Genomic DNA, 22,745 nt, shown 5'->3' with positions numbered 1-22,745 from the left:
TATATAAAAACTACACTACTTCAGAATCTGAACATGGAGGTCTTCAACAGCATAATTTAAATGACTGTGAATGTCTGTGTCTTGCTGATTTGATCAGCCCATTTCCACCAATGCAATGAAAATGAGAAGGGACAGAGAGTTTATCATGAATGTTGTTTCGTGTGCCAATGCAACCAACGTGAGTCATGTGGAAAGTGGGAAAATGAAGTCACGAATATTATGATGTTAGGAAATATAGCAAGTGTTCTGGCAAATGCGGAAGTAGTGAACGACAGTGTGTGTGTGTGGAATGAGAGAAGTGGCTGAAAGTAATGTGGCGAATGAAGTGACAATAAGGAGTGAAATAGTACACATACATTGCAACCTTCCCAGCAGGTGGGAGAATGAAAGAAACAATAAATTTGGAAAGTATGAAAGTGCAAGAAACTGTAAACAAGAAGAGGGTACTGTATGGAGATTCAATGATAAGAGATATACTTAATGAGCAAGTGATGAAAGTTTTTCCCAGGTATGAAAATCAATGAAATTGTGTTAGTGAAGCTGTTAGTTTGCAGAAGGGAGAAGTGATTGGAAAGAGAAGAAATATGCAATGAGAGAAGATTTGAAACAGTTGTTAAAAGAAGTGAAAATGAAGAGTTAAGGAAGTTAAAAATTGCGAGTCTGCTGCCTTGGTATGATAGGACAGAGTTGAGAAGAAGGGCCACAATTGCTAATGAGTCAATGAGAAGATTGTGCAGGAGGAATAGTGTGCAATTTATTCATGTGTATTTGAATGATGAAAGGACTTATATATGCCACAGACTACATTTAAATGGTTTTGGAGTTAGATCTTTGGAGAAAGTGTTGTTTAGTGAGAGTTTGGAAATGCAAAATATTTGGAGGGATGCAATCAATCATCTGTCTGGCCACCCCTGTGATAAATAAGCATGTGTACAAAAATGATTATGGAATGCAAATGCGATTTCACAAGTTTCCAATTCGAACAGGTTGGTAATGACATTACAAGGGTAATTGTGGATACAAGATGATGTTGAAATGAAATGCATGTACACGAGTGCCAGAAGTATCAGGAATAAGGGAGTGAAGTTTTTGGCATTGGTCAGCTCAACATGGCCAAAATTATAGGCATCAATGAGACCTGGTTGACTGAAAATGATATACTTATAGGGATGGAATATAAAGGAGATTGTATTTTCAGGGAGGACAGAAGGAACAGGTGGTGGGATATTCCTGATGATAGTTAAAGAATTACAACCAACAAAATTGGAAGTTAAAGAGGATTTTAGATCTGAGGGAGATGGTTCATTTCAGGCTGTCTGGTGTGTGAGAGAGGTAAATAGGACAAAATACATTGTTGGATGCTGCTATAGACCAGGGGGGGGTTCACAGAAAGATGTAGATGCCATGTATTAATAGATTAGCACAATAGGTGCAAGCCAAGCAATTATTATGGGAGACTTCAACTATAGGAACATAGATTGGAGGGAGGGCATGGAAAGAGGGAAGTGGAATTTATACAGTTGCTAAGATAATTACATGGCATAACATGTTATAGAGGGTATGAGGGATTTTAGAGAGTTGGATCTGGTAACAGCATCAGAAGATATATCATTAACCAAGGTAGAGACACTGCCTCCAATTAGGGAGAGTGACCAAGCAGTCTTGTTCTGAGAAGTTGCAAAATGTGGAATTGTCTGTCAAGAAAGGGTTTAAGTTGAATTTAATAATTGGTAATTATGACAGACTTAGGAGTCATCTTGGAGCCATGCTATAGCTTAAGAAGTTATAAGGAAAGAATGTCAGTAATGGATGGGAAATGGTCAGAGATTGTTTGAGAGAAGCGGTATCAGACTGCATACCCAAGGTTAGGAGGATAAACTAAATGGGGATTAAGTGGATGGATGACTGAAGATATGAAGCAAGAGCTGAAAAAAGGAAAACACTGTGGATAGAATATAAAGAAAAAAGTGATCAGCATAATTACGAGAAGTACAAAGTGCAAGCAAGAAGGATGACTAGTATGGTAAGAAAGCCCAAATCAGTTTATGATAGAAAATTAGAAAACTTGTTATGTAGAAAGTAAGAAGAAAAATTACTATGGTAGGATGACTTTAAACAATGCTCATGGTAAGAAGTCACAGATGCAAAAGAAATAGTTGAGTTGCTAGTGATCGTTTTGCAAAGGTGTGTAAAATCTCTTGTGGTGAAAAATAGAAATATTTTTCACCTCTATCGATTTTACATGGGCCATAAAATACTTATAATTGAAAAGTGTATATAATCTACTGTAATGTAATAAATTTTGTAATATAATGTTAGAATAACTGAATGTAGAACCACAAGCAATTGTAACTAAAAACATCAGACTGGATTAGGCTAGTAAACTTGAAGGTCAACAACAGTCTCAAAGGTCATTGGATTATATGAGTTTTGCCGCCAAAACCTAACGTAAGCATGAGTGATAAGGGCGCCTCCAGTAAATTGGGAAGTTTTGGAAGGAAGACCAAGGGATGGCAAATGATATAAAAGGCAGAGATTGAGGAGCGAAACCTCTCTCTCATTTTTTTGTTCCTGTGGCAAGCTTTTCAAGGAGGGGAAGAGTTGTGGTCCCACAAGCAGTAGTTCTGGAGATCATGAGGAATTCGCTGGTAGAAGAGGCTGTATTTCAAGGTAGCCTTCAGCAAAATTCTTTGAAGAGTGTATTGATCCATGTGTGTGCTGATTTGTCGCAGGCAAACCAGTTCCTGACATCGGCGAAAAAATGCAGTACTGTTACAAGGGAGGAAATCGCCAGACTACTACCATCGGATAGTGCCCAATCACAGCCGTAGCGCAAGATTAAGAAAGGAACCAGCGGAATTCACCCTTAACCCTTTTGGATCCAGGACTGTACATGATATAGTGAGCTTGTAAGTAAATTGCTTTATGTTAATAGCCTAGATTTTGTATACAGACAATAGATGTTGATTCTGTTTAACTTATGGCATAATGTGTTGAAGAGGTCAGAAAGCCGAACGTGAGTTTGAATGTGCATAAAAGAATACTGTAGACTTGAATAATGCTTGTGTTTTATAATGCTTAGAACATGTATAGTATAATTTTGCCTTATATTCATAGTAATGAGAGTATGGTTATGTGCTAAAATCCATCCACGTATCTAATAAGTTGAGTGTAAATAATTTCCTTGTCTAATGCTTTAAGTGAATTGTTTTAATGAATGTGTGGGGAATCAGACACGCGATATGTACTGTTTCCTTTGTATATTAATTATCTTAGATAGAATAAACATGTCTGGATTTGTTAATAACTTTCCTGATCTTTGTTAGCCAATGCACTGTCTCACAAAAAAACTAATCGAACCTGTGTAACCTAAGTAAAGTAACAGCCATGACTGAGTTCGGAGTTGCTTGAGATAAAACTGATTTAAGGGTTATTATATGTGCTTAGCTAAAATATTCTCTTGTATGTAAAGGAAAGATAGAAAATTCTTTTACACGATCCTTAATGGCATAGTCGTTAACAAAAATAAATTTTTAAGGATTAATACATTTGAATTATAGCAAAGTAGATTAAGAAAATAGAAAAAACTAAAATCATGTTTAATCATTTTGCAACACCAAAAAACATAATAATAGAAAACAATTTCTTGGAAAGAGTCTCTTCATATACATACTTAGTCATCTCATTGATCTAAACTGTGGACTCCAAAAGGAAATAAATAGGAGAGTTCAACTTGCCTGGAGTGCATTCACAAAATTGAAAAGCATTTTTCAAAACAATGATGTCCCACTCTGAAAAGGAAGACATTTAACCAGTGTATACTTCCAGTCATCTCATAAGGTTGTGAACCTTGGTTGCTAACAAAAGCACTGGCAAATAAATTAACACAAAGAAAAATGGAGAGGTTGATGCTAAGCATCACATTAAAACATAAGAAGCGAAACCTGGATAAGAAGCCAGACTCGCATCACTGACATCATTCTTCACCACAAGCGACTAAAATGGAAATGGGCTGGATCTATCCAGAAGAGAAGATGAACGATGGACCACTGTACTAATGAACTGGATTCCTAAAGAAGGGAAACAAGGCCGAGGACGTGCTAAAAGAAAGTGGTGTGATGAATTATCCAATTTTGTTGGGGAAAATTGGTCAACCATTGCCAAGAACAGAGAAAGGTGGAAAGAACTGGAGGAGGCCTTCATCCAGCAGTGGACACAAAATGGCTGAAAAGAAGAAGAAGAAGATTAAGGATTTGGCCCCAGTCAGAGGCTTTTCCTCAGTCTATGATACTAGCACATGTGAGCAGGGCCGCATTTACCATAAGGCGAAAGCTGGGGCCTCACTCAATGAGGGGGGGGCACATTTTAAAACCTTACTCCTCACAAACAACAATATAAAAAACAGCCTACTTATAGTTGCAAAATAAAATACTTATTTTTAAATATTGAATTCATAATATAAAACCTAGAGGCCGCTCAAAAATTTGTGTGGCCTCCTCTCCATTTGAAATACATTGTACTCTCCTTAGATTATAAAACTAACAGGAACTGGTGTATTGCATAAAATTCATGTACGTGAGCTTACCATTTCTTTGCTATGTGTCCAGCAAAACTTTGATAAAATTCTGTCCACCTAGAAAGAACATGGATAAGAAGTGTAATTTGACCATCATGTCCATTAGAAGGTGCGATAATCCTTCACACTGAAAAGAACACTTAACTAGATTACCTGGCGTAAGTAGCTATGTTCACTGCCCATAGCAAGAAATGCAGTTGCTTGCCATTTGCTTGGTAACCGGAATCTAAGTTATATTAGACTAAATATCTAAGAGTTATATTCATTTTTACTACTTGTTTTCTCGTATATTTATAGTTTTTAATGCCAATGCAAAATAAGAAATCTTTTCATACTTTCTTCACTTCACTTCATATTGTATCACTTTGGAAGATCAATGTCACTATCGATTTTTTTGCTAATTATTTTAATCTCCAATACATTTTATTCTCCCAGAACTTGATTCATGATAATTATTTTTGTCAAACAATTCTTTTATAAATTCATGAAAATCCGAATATTACAATAAATACAGCCTTCATCTGTCGAAATTAAGTTTTCTTTATTTTTTATTCATAATCTTAGCCGAAGATTAGCTCACAGATTGTGCCAAGGTTTGCACTTTTATGATTTTGCTTTATAGAGTATCATACGTAAATCTTGAATCATATCACGCAATGCATAATTTTTATAAAGTAATCTTTAGGCTTTTGCACTTCAACTTTCTTGGTTTTCCCTAATCATTCACTACAAATCAAAATAAACGGCGGTTATAAAGTCAACTGTTATGTATATATTTTTGGCAAATTGCGATATTATGCAGTAGTTTTGAAGTAGCGATACTTTCTCTACAGTTTACCACCACCACACACACACACACACACACACAAATATTGCTAGGTAACATGTGTGCACTTTCTTTCTGTTTCAATTCATTATTTTTCCAAAGTGATTGTACCAGAAAACTTTTAATATTTTGATACGAAATTAAATGGTGATTATTATTATAAATTAGCAAATTTTGTATATTTTCTCATTTATATTATTTCCTGATAATTATAAATCATTAAATTATGTGATATTGGGGAAACTGATGTTTAAAAAAGAGTTTCATCCTACAAAAGCAATATCAGAACAAAATGTTTCGAACATCTATAAATCAATCATATAAGTGTAAAAAAAATAAAATAAATTTCTGTGTGTATTTGGCTATTGTTAGGCACTTTTTAGTGTGTGTATTGGACTTGTTCCTTCCTCACTTTCTCAATAATTTTTGTTAGCTTACAGACTGTTACACGAACAGGAAGGAATAGGTCTATAACCCTCCCCCCCCCAAAAAAAATAAATGATTATGTAATACATATGTGCCTTTTCTTTTCTTTTTTCTAACTGATAAGCTTAGGCGTTGATGGTTATTCATGACTTATTTTTCACGGTATTAACAACACCACAAACACTTTTATCCACAAGGATGTTTTATTAACGCTAATATTTCGCTGATTTTCAACTCAGCATCATCAGAGCACAACACACATGTAAACGTGACAGTGAGTGAGTGAAACAATATAATTGCAAAAGACAAAAGATCTAAAGTCCTATTTTTGGCGCCCTCTAACGAAAAAAAAAAGCAGCAGTTATCCAGGAGTTTTTCTTAGGATAACCGTCTCCCAAATTTTTGGCAAATAATGCAACCATATTTGTTAAGGTTGGGAGAATTCTTCAAAGCCATTGCTGACTCAAAAAATAATCTTTCAGATCTATAACGACTCCTAAATAGCACATTCGTTTTCCTCCATCTAATCCTGTGTGAAGGAGTGTCCAAAGCGTGGTCTGCCAGTCCCGACTTGCCATAGTAATAGTAGCGAATGTATCTTTTATGTTCTTCCAGGCGGATGTTCACTGATCTTCCTGTTTGCCCATAATAGGCCAAGTCACAGTCACATGGAACTTCATACACTCCTGGGTGTGCTAAAGGGTGAAGTTTATCCTTTGGCGAGCAGATCAGAGTTGCCAGCTTGACATGAGGCTTGAAGGTGGTGCGAAGGCCATGTTTCAACAATACTTTGGCTATCTTTTCCGATGTACCTCTGATATAGGGAATGGAAATGGTCATGTTGTATTCTTGTGTATTAGGGGGGGACAGAGTAATGGGCCTATGTAGTATTTTTTCTATTTTGTAGGGATTGTAGCCGTTGGCTAAGAACGTATGGCTCTGGCTCTGTGTGTAAGTGTTTTTAAAATGCCGTACTGTTGGACTGGATGATGATGTGATTGTTTATGTAGGTATCTTCGTGTGTGTGTAGGCTTCCTGTAAATAGAAAAGGATAGTGATCTATCTGAAAGGCGGGTGACTAATGTGTCAAGAAATGGTAGACAGTTATTTGATTCTTTTTCTACTGTGAAGTGAATTTTGGGGTGTTGGCTGTTTAGGTAGGTGACAAAAGCGTCCAAAGTGTCTTGTCCATGGGGCCAGATGGCAAATTCTACAAACAGATTAATGGTACTGCTATGGGTTCCCCCCTCTCCCCCCCGTTAGCAAATTTTTACATGGAACACTTTGAAAACAAAGTACTTACCACAGCTACATACAAGCCACAAGTTTGGTTGCGCTATGTAGATGATGTGTTTGCCATCTGGCCCCATGGACAAGACACTTTGGACGCTTTTGTCACCTACCTAAACAGCCAACACCCCAAAATTCACTTCACAGTAGAAAAAGAATCAAATAACTGTCTACCATTTCTTGACACATTAGTCACCCGCCTTTCAGATGGATCACTATCCTTTTCTATTTACAGGAAGCCTATACACACAGGAAGATACCTACATAAACAATCACATCATCATCCAGTTCAACAGTATGGCATTTTAAAAACACTTACACACAGAGCCAGAGCCATTTGTTCTAACGATACAGCTCTGACCACTGAACTCCAGTACCTGCGCCATACGTTCTTAGCCAACGGCTACAATCCCTACAAAATAGAAAAAATACTACATAGGCCCATTACTCTGCCCCCCCCCCCCCCAATACACAAGAATACAACATGACCATTTCCATTCCCTATATCAGAGGTACATCGGAAAAGATAGCCAAAGTATTGTTGAAACATGGCCTTCGCACCACCTTCAAGCCTCATGTCAAGCTGGCAACTCTGATCCGCTCGCCAAAGAATAAACTTCACCCTTTAGCACACCCAGGAGTATATGAAGTTCCATGTGACTGTAACTTGGCCTATTATGGGCAAACAGGAAGATCAGTGAACATCCGCCTGGAAGAACATGAAAGATACATTCGCTACTATTACTATGGCAAGTCGGGACTGGCAGACCACGCTTTGGACACTCCTTCACACAGGATTAGATGGAGGAAAACGAAAGTGCTATTTAGGAGTCGTTATAGATCTGAAAGATTATTTTTTGAGTCAGCAATGGCTTTGAAGAATTCTCCCAACCTTAACAAATATGGTTGCATTAATTTGCCAAAAATTTGGGAGACGGTTATCCTAAGAAAAACTCCTGGATAACTGCTGCTTTTTTTTTTTTTTTTTTTCGTTAGAGGGCGCCAAAAATAGGACTTTAGATCTTTTGTCTTTTGCAATTATATTGTTTCACTCACTCACTGTCGCGTTTACATGTGTGTTGTGCTCTGATGATGCTGAGTTGAAAATCAGCGAAATATTAGCGTTAATAAAACATCCTTGTGGATAAAAGTGTTTGTGGTGTTGTTAATACCGTGAAAAATAAGTCACGAATAACTTTTCTTTTCTTCTTCTCTCTTCCATCATCTATGTGGATGATGATGAGGCCGAATGAACTCATTTGTTCCAATAGCATATTTTTCGCCTTCACTATCTTCCTAATAGTGGGCGACGGTCGAGCCGGCATGTATCTTTAGGTTGGTTAGGTTTTCGTCGTGTCAACCACCACTTGTTGACCTGAATTCAGCCGCTTTTTTTAGTAGATAGTGGAAACTACAGTTTTGAGAGGAAAGAGTCACCCCCTCGCCCTTGAGTTGCTCTAATAGCACTGGGGGGGGGGGGAGAAGAGTAAGAAGTAAAAGAGAGAAGAGGGAAAGGAGAGTAGAAGACCAGTCTCCAGATATGATATACCAAGTGATTATTGTATGAAGTAAGATCAGGTCTAGCTTGGTTATCTCGGGTTTGCCATGCCCGTACTCACCAATGTGAGCCCCTGAGAACATTGGTGAGTAGGTGAGCCTTTTCTTTTAAAAAATTCAAATCTTTTTTTCAAGATAATTGTATCAAATCATTTTGGCCTAAATATTGTATCAGCTTGTAAAAGAAATGTCAATTTTTCTGTTTGCATGTCTGCTAATCAACAATTGAAATCAAAACAAGACATTCTTGATGTATTCTGCACTACAGCTTGAGGTAATTTAGTGTGATTTCTTGGGAAAGGTTCTCTCTTGTCTTTCTCAATAGCAGTGAGAGTAATCTAAGGGTTTAGTTTTTCCTGCAGCCAAGAGGATTATTATTGTGTATTTCTAAGATGTAGTAATATTTAGAATTAAAAAAAAATAAAATAACACTATTGAATTTTCTTTTGTGTGGTACCTTGGTTTTCTCAGTTTATAGAAAACCCACCCATACAGGTAGATACATTCACCAACAATCCCATCCCCCCCCTCACAACAATATGGAGTTATTAAGACGCTATTCAACAAGGCAAAAATAATCTGTTCTAATGAGCAAGCCCTAACTACTGAACTAAATCACATTCGTGACACTTTCTTAGCCAATGGTTACCCCTCCCCCAAAAAAAAGAATCCAAAAAATACTTAACCCAGTTATCCACAACCCACCACCCCCTCCCCTTCACAAAAAAGATTACTCTAGATCCATCACCATTCCCTACATCCAAGGCACCTCGGAAAAAATCAACAAAATCTTAAAAAAACATGACTTGACCACCTGTTACAGACCACATAGAAAATTGGCATCCCTTATCCGCTCCACTAAAGACCAACCACTTCCCCTAGACCTACCTGGTGTATACCAGGTCCCTTGCAGCTGTAAACTGTCCTACTTTGGCCAAACAGGCAGGACAGCAAATATCAGAATCTCAGAACACAAGGATTACATCCGATTTCACAAGTACAGCCACTCTGGGCTTGCAGACCACGCTCTGGATACTCTCCACAGAATAAGATGGAAGAAAGCCACAGTAATACACCGCAGCAAGTTCAAATATGAAAGACTATTCATGGAATCAGCCTCAGCCCTTAGGAACATGCCAAACCTCAACAAATTTGGATGCATGAGACTGCCCCAAATTTGGGACACATTTATCAGAAGAACTTTAGCCCAAAGGCCAAGAACTACCAATATAGCCCACCAGGGGGCACCATCAGGACTTTAGGAAAACATTAATTTCCTAGCTTCTGTTCTCATTTGCTGTTATGTAGTACTTGTGTGCACTTGTCTTTGTAATAAGTTCCCAAGAAGATGGCAACGTGATGTTTGCCAAAATATCGGAAAGTATATATTAAAGTTTATTTAATTTATATTTCTAGTGTATGCTGTCAATTCCTTAATTATTAGTTATCATGTATAACCAGTGTATAAGCCTCTCAACAAGGTCTATTATAGCAAACAGCTTGCTATAGTGAATTTTTTTAGCATAGCATTGCACCTCCAGATCTTGGCTGAGACTTTCAATAGTTTGTTGGAGTGAGGAAGTTTGTCAGCAGTGTTTGCTATAATGAGAGTGAATTGTAGTTTCTTGTTGAGCTGCTTTATCATATTCATTTTATTTACAATTTCTTATCATAATATTGCTTTATAACCTGAAAATGCTAACATTTTTGATTTTATAGAATTACCTTTGAATTTCTTAGGACAGGCAATGTGAAATATTGTAAAAGAGAGTTCTGAACTGGGTATGCCTGATTATGAACCCTGGCTCCAAAAAAACCTGTGAATCCCCCCCCCCCATATTAAGTACATTTCTCTAATAGGAACAGCACTCCTACTAGAGAAATGTACTTAATATGAAAAAAAAAAAAGATGTTTAGTTTGAATTTATATTAGTTGGTCACTGTTAGATTATATGCAGAAAAATGCCAAACAATAAATATAAAATTAGAGAAAGAAGTATACTGTTACACTTTGGTATAATTAGAAATCCAATGTCATATTATATTAATGAGATTATGCTACAATGAACTGATCAAGCTAGGGACCTTGGAGTGTTAGTAGATAGGAAATTGAAGTTCGGGGGTCATGTAGCAAAGATTGCAAATATAATTCAAAAGATAATTGCAATGCTGAAATGAACTTTGACATGTACAGACATGTCATTTTGCCTCTTTACAAGGCCTTAAGGACATCACTTGGACTATTGTGCACAGGTCTGGTCTCCTGGTTTCTGCTGTGATTCTGATACAGTGGAGAGAGATTGCAAAGGAGAATGTTAAAAATTGCTGGCCTGGTTGGCCGAGTGGTCAGAGTATCCGCTCTCCAGCCAAAAGGCCACGGGTTTGAATCCCACCGTAGGCATGGATGTTTGTGATTGTGAAGATACTAGTGGTAGTGGGCAGTAGATGGCATTGGTGTAGGTGATGTGGTTCACTGTAGTTGGTGGATTGAGCGATGAGTCTTTGAACTCTCTAGAGGTATCACATAATAATAATAATAAAAAAAAAAAAAAATTATATCAGGATTGTGGAATACTGATTATGAAGACAGGTTGAGAATTTGTAGACTGCAGACACTAGCAAACAAGAGAAAGAGGAGCAATGTGATTGAGACTTATAAACTTCTGAAAGGGTTATACAGGATTTCAGTTGATGGAATATTTCATTTTATGGAGGGGAGGGAAAGGACAAGAGGGCATCCTTGGAAGAGAATGAATGCTGCAAAGAAGGTTTGAGATCTAGATTTTTCTCTCATAGAGTGGTGCATGATTGGAATGGATTTCCGTCAGATGTTGTGTGTGTGCAAGCAGTGCAAATGAATTCAAAAACAAGTTTGACAGCTGGTGCGTGTGTAGTATGTGGCCTACTGCAACGAATCCCTGATTCTCTGGAGGATTCTTATCTTAATAATAATATACAAAGGAAGAAGTACTGTTAAAAACATAATGCAGGAGTATAGTCAGTGGTAGCAAAACTAACTCAGAGATTAGCTCCATATCAACTTGATTACAATTATAGTTCTAAATTATATGCCTACAAAAAGTGCTACAAATTATATGCCTGAGCCAGGAAGAATATTTTAAACCTGTATTAGTAGATAATAAGATTACAATCTTTCATGGGCAAGAGTCAGATTAATAACAAAAACACCCCTAAGTTTCTGCACACTTTTTTGTGTGAAAAAAACACATACACAGTGCGCAAAATATAAAGAAAGCTATTTTAAGTGATGCATTTGATTATTCAACTAACCTGAGAAATTTGGCAGAACTACAACTTGAATAGCTTTTATATTTTTGCCAACAATTTCTTTTGTATAAGCCTTTTTTTTTTTTCAGACAATGTTAGTTAAAAATTTGGGCTATTTAGAAGATTTAGCTTACAATGGCTTGTTGAGAAAATTCAAGACAGTACCACTATTGTTTCAGCAGTTGTATGCTGCCCAGTGTGATTATTATGATAAAATATTGCTTTTTTATTTTACTTTTTTTTTTCTTAAATTTTAAAATTTTAGATTTCTGCTCAGGACATGGACTAGCTGTTACTAACACTACATTCCAACATAAAAAATGTGCACAAATTCACATGAAGAGAAGATGCAAGGAATAAGAAAAGTCTCATTGATTATGTTATTGTTGACAGCAATGTCTTTCCACTGGTTCAAGACACAAGACTATATAGAGGATTTGAAATAAGTGATCACTGTTTAGTACTGAGCAGGATAAAATTGAATTTCATACTTTCGAAATGAATCAAAGTTGAACAACTTTCAGTAAGGTAATTTGCAAGAATAGAAAAATCTGACCTCCATGGCAAACTCAGGAAGTTAAAGAGGCTTTCAAAGAAAAAAAGGATGCATATCAAAAATTCCTTGCAAGTAAGTTAGCTTTTCAATAACCTCCATTTCTGGAGGTTATTGAAAAAGCTCAGAAATGGAGGAAAGAGTACTGTAAAAGTAATCTTCTTCTTCTTCTGCAGCTTCTCCCACTTAAGTGGGGTCACTGTTTGTAATGAGTCTCCTCCACACCTTCCTGCCTTGGGCTGTCACCACATCCAAGTTCTTCATCTTCAAGTCCTCTTCTATCAGCTCCCTCCATCTCTTCTTTGGCCGCCCACGCTTCTGCCTTCCTTGCACATCCATCTGCATGACCCTTCTTCCCACATGTTCGTCCTCCCTCCTCATCACATGACCAAACCATCTCAACCTTGCCTCCTGTATTTTCGCTCCTAAGTTCGTAACTTTCACTGTTCCCCTGACATAGTCATTTCTCAGACGATCCTTTCTGGTCACACCGCACATCCACCTAAGCATTCTCATCTCTGCTACTTCCATCCTGCTGATATTATTTTTTCTCAGGGCCACAGTTTCTATAGCATATGTCATAGCTGGCGTCACTACTGTCCTATAAATTTTGCCTTTCAGATTGATCGGCACCCTCTTATCGCATAACACTCCAGCCATCTCCCTCCAGTTCCTCCAACCCGCTTGTATCCTACATCCCACTTCCTTCTCAGCTCCTCCATCTTCTTCCACTGTTGAACCTAAGTATCTAAAGTCTCTCACCTTCCTGATGACATTTCCTTCCAGCTCCAGATCTGTCTCCTGGCCGCCGCCCACTGCGCAACACATATACTCTGTCTTACTTCTGCTCAGTCTCATACCTCTCTCTTCCAGTACTTTTCGCCATCTTTCCAGTTTAGTTCCCGCTTCTTCTCTTGAATCTACACACAACAAGATGTCATCTGCATACAACATTGTCCAAGGCGCATCTTCTCTCACCTCCTCTGTTACCACCTCCATCACAATATTAAACAGAAACGGACTTAATGCTGACCCTTGATGCAAGCCAACTGTTACTTGAAAACTTTCTGTCTGTCCCAAACAGGTCTGAACACTTGTCTTCACATTTCTGTACATTTCCCGCACCAACCTGACATATTTCTCCGGCACCTTCTTCTCCCTCAGACACCTCCAGACTTCTTGCCTTGGCACTCTATCGTATGCTTTCTCCAGATCAATAAATACCAGATGTAGCTCCCTTTGTTTCTCTCGATATTTTTCCATCATCTGCCGTAACCCAAAGATAGCATCTGTTGTTGATCTACCAGGCATGAAGCCAAATTGTTCCTTTGCAATCTCCACCTCCTTCCTCAATCTACCATCAAGAACCCTTTCTAGGATCTTCATTGTGTGGGACATCAACTTTATTCCTCTGTAATTTTTACAGTCTTGTGCATCCCCTTTACCCTTGTAGATGGGGACAAGAGTACTCTCCCTCCATTCCTCGGGTATATTTTCCTGTTGGCAAACTTTCATGAACAGGTCCCACAGCAGGTCAATTCCCTCTTCCCCCAGTGCCTTCCATGCCTCCACTGGAATTCTGTCGGGGCCCACCGATTTTCCATTCCTCATCCTCTTCATGGCCTCCGTCACTTCCACTCTACTGATGTTCTTCACCATCCCCTCAGAAGGCTGCCCATCTCCTCTGAGAGTCCTTGCATTTTCCTCATTCAAAAGTCCCTCAAAGTATATTTTCCATCTGTTTCTTATGTCCACATCCCTCCATAATACTCTTCCTTCAGCATCTTTGATCTGCCTCACATGTAAGATGTCCTTTGCTGCTTTATTTCTACATTTCGCTAGTTGGTAAATTTTTCTCTGTCCTTCCTTGGTTTTTAATTGATCATACAGGTCTTGATATGCCATGGCCTTTGCCTGTGCCACAACTCGCTTGGCTTCTTGCTTTCTCTCTTTGTACACTTCTCTGTCCTCTTCCACTCTTGACTCATCCCACTTCTGCTTTGCCTTCCTCTTAGCTGTCACTGCCACTTGTACATCATTATTCCACCACCAACTCTCCTCCTGCTCTCTAAACTTTCCAGATGTAATCAGAGATGATAAAGGTGACGTGAATACTGAAGATAAAGATATTCTAAAGCTCCGGAGTAACTGTTTTGAAAGACTATTAAGTGAAACAAGCAGAACAGTAGTAGAATATTTTCAAGAGGAATTGCAAATGAATATCAATGCTTGAGGAAGACAACACTATCAAAAACCTGAAATGTGGAAAGGCAACTGAACTACATCATATGCAGCCAGAAATGCACAAATATGGAGGTTTCATACAGCATAATTTAGAAGGCCTGGTCAGAGGGTCGAATTCTGATTGATTGCTTTAGAACTTCATACTGCATAAATAAATTTGGTTTAATCCTTTATCCAAGTGTGTGCAAACAAAGTTTGCCCCTGAAAGTATCTTCAGGACTGAGGTAAAGTGGTACAACACCGGGCAACTCCTTGCAAAGGTGGAGAAAGCTACCAACACTCCTATCTCAGTATCTCCCATAATGCAAAACACATCTCCTTGCGGTTATGCATTAAGGGAAGGGCCACTACCCAGACTAGTTTCGACCTTTATTGAGGTCTCTTCAGTAGGAGCCAGACCCAAGTGGAGATACCAGGCAGAAGCATTAGCAAGGTCATCTCCTCCTATAAGGCGCAAACTTTGTTTGCACACACTTGGATAAAGGATTAAACTAAATTTATTATAGTCTGACCAAGCGAAAAATAAACTTTCAACTTCATACTGCATAGTTTATAAGAAAGGAAATAACACTGCATGTGAGAATTAGAGAGGAATATCCCTACTAAGTGTTTCTGGTAAAATTTATACAAATATACTTGAGAAACAGCTAGGAAAAATTGTGGAGGGAAAGCTTAGAGAAGAACAAGCTGAGTTCAGGCTAAACAGAGATTGTCAGGATCAAATTTTCACTTTAAGACAAATAGTTGAGAAAGTATGGGAATATAACAAGGATCTGTATTTAAGTTTTATAGATTTGGAAAAAGGTATATGACAAGGTGCCAAGAAGAAAGCTGTTCAAAATGCTCATATATTTGAGTTGTAAGTCTGTAGTTAGAACTGAAGGAGGTACAGGAGGATAATTTGATATTAAATCAGGCTTGAGACAAAGGTGAACATTATCTCCACTATTATTCATCACCTATATAAATCACATTACGAAGGATAGTGGTATTAAACCAGATATCAAAATTGGAGATGTTAATCTTAGCTCTTTATTTTATGAAGATGATGTTATGCTTTTAAATAAATCCAGTATAAGCATGCAGGATTCACCGACTAAATTGAATAACTGCTATAATAAATTTGTTATGAAAATTATTATTCTTATTAACATCTGACCTCCATTTAGTCAGAGGCTCATCATGGGAGGTACACAATCATACACAAAGCTCATTCAACTGTGTCATAAACTGATTCAATGTGTCTACATTCACAACACACTCAGGTAATGCATTTTACTCACTCTCCATGTAATCTCCATGTAAAGAACTTTCTCTTCACTCCTCTGCTCACATCCTCCTTGTACAGTTTCCAGGGTTGGCCTCTTGTTCTACACAATCTCTCTCCTATTCTATGAAAAATCTCTTCCATGTCAACCTGATAATAATCCCTAATTTACCTATATGTCTCGATCATATTCCCCCCCCCTCTTCCTCCTATTTACGAGGCTTTGCAATTTACATACTCTCAATCTGTCCTCATACTCTACATTCCAAAGACCACTGATGATCTTTGTGAATCTCCTCTCCCTTTCTAACATACCTTTGTCACCATGAAATATCAGTCACCAAATCTGTACACAATAATCTATATGAGGCCTGATTAAGGCCTTATACAATGGCATCATAACCTCTTTGTTCTGCATGTCAGGATCCTATGCATCATTGTCATTATCCAATGTAACGTCTTCACAACTTGTGCAATGTGACCCCTGAATTTCAGGTCCTTGTCTACCACCACTCTCAGATCTCTCATCTCCTCTAACCTCCTTTAAAGTTTCCTCATCAAGTGTATTGCATTTTGTCATTGCTTATCAAATTTCAAAACCTTACACTTTGCAACATTGAAACTGGCAGTTCCACTTATCTCCCCATTCATGCAATCTATTCAAGTCCTTCTGTAAAGCCATAACATCTGCTTGATTCTGCATTGCTCTCCCCAATTTTGCATCATCTACAAACAGCTGCATATCACCAGTTAAACCCATCCCAATATCATTAATATACAAATTTAACAACAATGGTCCCCAAACTAACCCCTGCGGCACACTAGCCGTGTGCCGCAGGGGTTAGTTTGGGGACCATTGTTGTTAAATTTGTATATTGTAAATATTGTAAATAGTGTAAAGTCATGCATTTTGGGATTAAAAGATTACCAGCTGTGTACTACATTGATGGAAAGATACTCCAAGAGATTGATGAGGCTAGGGACTTAGGGGTGTTGGTAGATAGGGAGATGAAGTTCAGAGGACACATTGCTAAGGTGTCCAAGATTGCACATAGGATTACTTGGTTGTTGAGGAACACACTGACATCCAGAGATAAAGAGGTTATTATTCCCCTTTATAAAGCGTTGATACTTCCACATTTGAATTACTGTGCTCAGGTCTAGTCACCTGGATTCCTTGGAGATGAGGAGGCTGTGGAGAGGGTTCAGAGAAGAGTGACCAACTTGGTGAGTGATGTAAAAAATGCTCCCTACATTGATAGATTGAGAGCTTGTGGATTGCAGAGATTGGTTGATAGGCGAAGAAGAGGGGGATATGATAGAAACATTTAAATTACTGAAAAGTTTTTATAGGATTGATGCAGGGGAAATGTTTCAGCTGTGTGATAGTGATGGAAGAACAAGAGGTCATCCCTGGAAATTAAAGAAGAGTGTGGTTAACAAAGGTGTCAGAACAAGGTTTTTTGCCTGGAGGGTGGTGAATGAGTGGAATTCATTGCCTGACTTAGTTGTGAGCTCTTCGTCTGTAAATGAATTCAAGAAGAGATATGACAGATATTGTTTTGCTAGTTTGGGTCTCCCGCAATGAGTCTACTGACTCCATGGAGATACCTGTAATAATAATAATAATATTAATGATATTGGGATGGGTTTAACTGGTGATATGCAGCTGTTTACAAATGATGCAAAGTTGTCTGTCTAATACCTATCTGACAGGCAGTCAATGATCCAACGTAGAAGTCTGTTATCCAATTCCATCTGTTTCAATTTATTTAAAAGCTTGTCATGTGGCAGTCCATCAAAAGATTTTGCAAAATCTAAGTATACCACTGTATATGTATCTCCCTTGTCCAAGACATTTGTTACCTTGTTATAGTACATAAGTAAGTTAGTAAAACATGATACCCCTTTAACAAACCTATGCTGACAACCACAAAGAATATGGCTATTATCAACCAATTTCTGTATCCTGGTTCTCACCAATCTCTCTCTCTCTAGTACCTTAACCACAACTCCAAATATACAGATGACTAATTTGTAGTCACAACATTATCACAACCTTTATGCAAGTGGTTCATGTAACTGATTATTAACATTATTCATCTTGTACTGCCTCCAAAGTGCCTTCTTCTTCTTCCAGATTTCATGCTTAATCCAATCATTCATCCATTTTACACCTATCTTATTCAGTCTTTTGAACTTCAGATACATTCACATCCTCATTCCATGTTATAGCTCCAAGTTGTCTATCACCAGCCTTGTACTTCAATATATATTGTTTCCTCACGGAAGTCTGCATATGGCTAGCAACAACCAAGGTGATTACTTCATGATCATTCTCACTATTGAAGAAAGTGCAAAATCCCACTCACAATTGCATCCTCTGATGAAATGATCAGATCCATCCAAAACTCTCAATCCTCATGTAACCTTCTTTACATGCTGCATGGAATAGCTGACTCTCAAGAACTCAAGAAATTCATTTTCCTCATTCCCAAATGCTATCTCTTCATTCCAATCTATACTGCAGTAATTAAAATTGCCCATAATAATCACCCTTCCTTTGTTTAGTAACTCAAGTTGTTTATACATTTCTTCATCATCATCCTCCATATTCCCTGACCTATAGCAACATCCAACTAAATATGTCTTCTTATCACCTTCATCTCATACCATACTGTCTAATAGCCACTGTCACTATTTCCTTCGTTTATATTTACCTTATGTAGACATAATTCCCCTGCTAACATCAGCAGCACTCTCCCTCACTTCGTGTCCTTTCTACCTGCAAAAAACATTCTACTCTTCCATTTCTATTCCCATTATGATATCATCTTCATTCAACCACGTTTCACTTATTTCAATAATTTTGGGGTGAACTGAAACTCAATCATTGAAATCATTTCATTTCCCTTATTTCTGATGCTCCTGGCATTTGTAAATAAAGCAGTTTGCTTTGGTCTATAACCAGTCTTACCAAAGCTATTTGTTGGTTGTATTTATAAGGGGGGGGGGCTTACCCACTCACATCCTGATCTATTCCATTTCTATATTATCATCCCCTGAATACATATATATATATATATATATATATATATATATATATATATATACACACACTACTATTTCCAACATCCACTCTCCCTATGCCATGTCTCTCTGTCCACCTGGGTTCCCCCTGTTTCTCTCGCATTCCCATTCTCTCTTCATCTCGCTAACTACTACTGTTTCCATTGCCAAGTACTTCTGTCACTTTAATACCATTGTCCTGATCTTTTACTTCATTTCTTACTTCTGATCTCTTGCTTGCATCACACACTGCATTTCCATCTAGCAACAGTTTCTCCAGTTCACTCATTCCAAAGCCATTCAAATTCAATCCATCAAATCTGTATAATTCCATGCATCCCTCAAATACATCATATATCCACAAACTGCAGTTCCTTCTGCTCACATAGCTCTGCTAGCATACTATTCATGATCCTGGCTCTCTCCTCGACTCAGCATTGCCATATCTTGGCAACAAACTGACAATCTTTCTCACTATACTGTTATCTTTCACTCTCCTCAATAACCTCCTGATATTTGCCCTTACATTCTCCTTATGTCACTTAAATCATTTTCTCCCACAACTACCACCAATTCTCTTGCTTGTTTCTAATTTATGTCCAAAGTATGAATTATCTTGCTCAGTGTATGGAGATTCCTCTAACAATGGAATCTCCATACACTGCTATTTTCAAATCATTTGTCACCTCTTTTAACTTTTTTTCTTTCATTCTATTCTTTTGCACACTTTCATTTGTTTCCACTAAATGTGTAATATCATTCTGCACAGTCATTTCATTTTAAATAACCGTTTCACCAAATCTTGCATTTTGACATCACTCTCTGTTACTCCTGTAGTCTCGCTATTATGTCGATCTGGTACTTGTCCAATTCCTCAGCTAGCTCCATTTCTTTGCCATTCAGGCTTCTTATGTTGATAGTACTGATCTTGAACTCTGGTGATGTTGAGTTAGGGTGTGTTTTAGGATTTTTTCCAGTAGCTGACTTTTTGCTGTTTGCCCTGGTTCCCTGAAGAAAACAAGGAGGGGGGGCTTGTTTAACAGGGCAACACCCCAGCTGATATACAATTCTGTCATTTTGTACCATCATATTATATTGTGGTTTAAGCCAATAAGAATACAATTTGGTTGGCTAAATCCCAAATTGCCAGCCCATCCTTGTTTGTTCAATATCCAGGTAGATACCTAACAGGGTGCACCACGAGAAGGTGAGGATTGGACATTAGGTCAGAAGCCCTGGTCAGTTCTCTGCATTCCTTTAAAGGCTATGTGGAGGTCTCCTCTCGGTTATACAGTTTTGACCCTTAAGCACCCATTTAATTTTCATAATTCAAAATATTAATTTATAATGATAACTGAAATGTAAATTCATGTATATTTAGTACAATGATTTAATATATCAGAGTTGATTAAAAAAATAGTGAAGTTGCATATATATATATATATATATATATAAAATTACAAAATTACAAAGATACAATTAAATAATTTACAAACCCTCCCTCTTTTTTTGCAAATGTTTGTAAATATTAACTAATTCCCATCCCAACAAAGTTAGAGAATTTTTGATCAACCCTTATATATCATTTAATAAATTTAAAAAAATGTCAAAAATGAAATAAGGTAATTACTGGAGGTTTTTCAGATATGACTTTCAAAAATTTCATTTTATCCAACAAATATTCAGATTTTTCTTCTTTTGAAATGGCCTGTAATTCTGGATGCACTGCAATTATATTAAACAATATATGTCACATTATGCCTGTGTAAAAACTATACTTAAAAATTTACAAACAAGTGATATTTTTTAATTGCTTTATTTTAGATATTTCCAATAAATTTTAATCAAAAATAAAAACTGTCAGCAGAGAATAAAATAAATAAATAATAATAAAATACAAATTAACACATATAGTATGGATTTTTATACCATTTCTACCATTTATAAACAATGGTATCAAGTGCTAAGTCTGAGGCTGGAATCTTGACTTCAATTATCTCCTCTGCCTATTTCAAAATAATCCTCTTTCCATCCCCCCTCCACATACAAATCAAGTATATACACTGTATCCTATCCTTCCAAATTTCAGAACTTTCATTTCAGAAACAGTCTTCAAATCTTCCTGGAGAGCCACACCATCTGCTTCATGCCTCTTTTAATACCTCAACTTTGAATCAACTGCAAACAACCAAAAGTACACTTCCCATTTAAATCTCTCCCAATAATGACTCTGACACAGATCATGCAGTACACCACAAGTGACTTTCCTCTTACAGGATATTCCTGGCCAATTTCCTATCCAACTAATCTATTATTTAATCCCATCTCCCCATTTAATTGATATGCCACTTTCATCTCCCTTATTTATAATGCTTATACACATAAACAAACATGGTGATTCATTTTTGGATATGATCAGTCCTATTCATACTACTTCTTAGTTGTAACTCTTACACACCTGACCTTGGCTTCTCCTTTATCATGACCTATTCTAGACCATTCCTTTGTTAAGCTGATCATCTCTCTCTCTCTCTCACACACACACATATTCATTATTGCTTTAGGCATGAATGCATTCTTCTTATACCCTGTCTCTCTCTCTCTCTCTCTCTCTCTGCTTTTCACATCTCTTACTTACTCAGATCTCCCATTCACCTTTAACTCCCTTATTACTCAGCCTCTCCAGTTAATTCAAACCAAATCCATTCAAATGTAATTCTTTCACCATCTCAATTCATTATTATCATACCTTGCCAACAGATATAATGACTAGCTTACCTTCTATAATGTTATCTTTTACTCTCCCCAATAACTTTCTGATATCCATTCTAATGGTCTCTTGTATTCAAAAAAATCATACGCTGCTAACTCCTCTTGCTCACGTACTCCTTATAACCAAAGATTCAATCATCCTGCTTATCTTCCCTCCTAGAAAACAAACATTGCACTCTCTCTCATTCACCACATCTCTAATAAAGTAATCTTTATATATCACCATTCTTAAATCATTAAATATCTCTCTCTCTCTCGGCTATTTTTCACTCAATTATTTTGTCCCCTTCCATTATATTTATAAATCATCTCATTTCATGCCATATGCATTTCACTTCATTTTTCATCTTTACCAGTTCTGGCTAAACTGCATTTACTTGTTAACTTTCACATGCACTGCTTCCCTTCCTTTCTTGCTGGTACTAGTACTCTCATGGTACTTTTATTCACTTGCTCATATTTCTGCCTAGGCTGCTCTAAACCTTATGTTCTCTAATTTTCTCCTCCATTACAACTCTCATTCAGAGAAGCATGACCTTAGCCATAAACCCCCTTCAATCTATCCTCTGGAGACCAGTCATAATGTATCAATTGCTTTTGGATCCTCTCCAACATTACTACATCACCAAGAAACAAATCTGCACACAATAGTTCAGATGTAGCTACATCAATGCCTTATAAAAAGAGATAATAAACTTCTTATTTCTACTTATCATTCACATATCATACTTCCTACAGTCTTACACCTTTTTCATTTCTCTTATTTTAATTCTCAACATTGGGTAATATTTTAACAGAATATTTCCATCTCACAGAATCAATGCCAATGTAACAATAAGTTTTTTTTTTTGGATAGCATTTCAGTTGTTATATTTTT

The 22,745-nt window shown here is 37.3% G+C and overlaps 1 protein-coding gene across 1 annotated transcript in view; it reads right to left on the bottom strand.

Annotated features, from left to right (window-relative positions):
* Window positions 1–22,745, bottom strand: part of LOC150094255 (NADH dehydrogenase [ubiquinone] 1 alpha subcomplex assembly factor 4) — a 40,508-nt gene that overhangs the window by 3,938 nt on the left and 13,825 nt on the right. Inside the window, exon 2 of the mRNA XM_090411841.1 lies at window positions 20,727–20,821. Coding sequence (XP_090267967.1) covers window positions 20,727–20,821 — 95 coding nt within the window. The remainder of the gene's footprint in view (window positions 1–20,726; window positions 20,822–22,745) is intronic.

This window comes from Typopeltis vanoorti, chromosome 22 (genome assembly GCF_054136105.1).
Source record: "Typopeltis vanoorti isolate ZY-2024b chromosome 22, IOZ_Tvanoo_1.0, whole genome shotgun sequence".
Lineage (NCBI taxonomy): Eukaryota > Metazoa > Arthropoda > Arachnida > Uropygi > Thelyphonidae > Typopeltis > Typopeltis vanoorti.
Note: the sequence above shows the minus strand (reverse complement) of the source record. Positions and strands in the feature narration are given on the sequence as shown.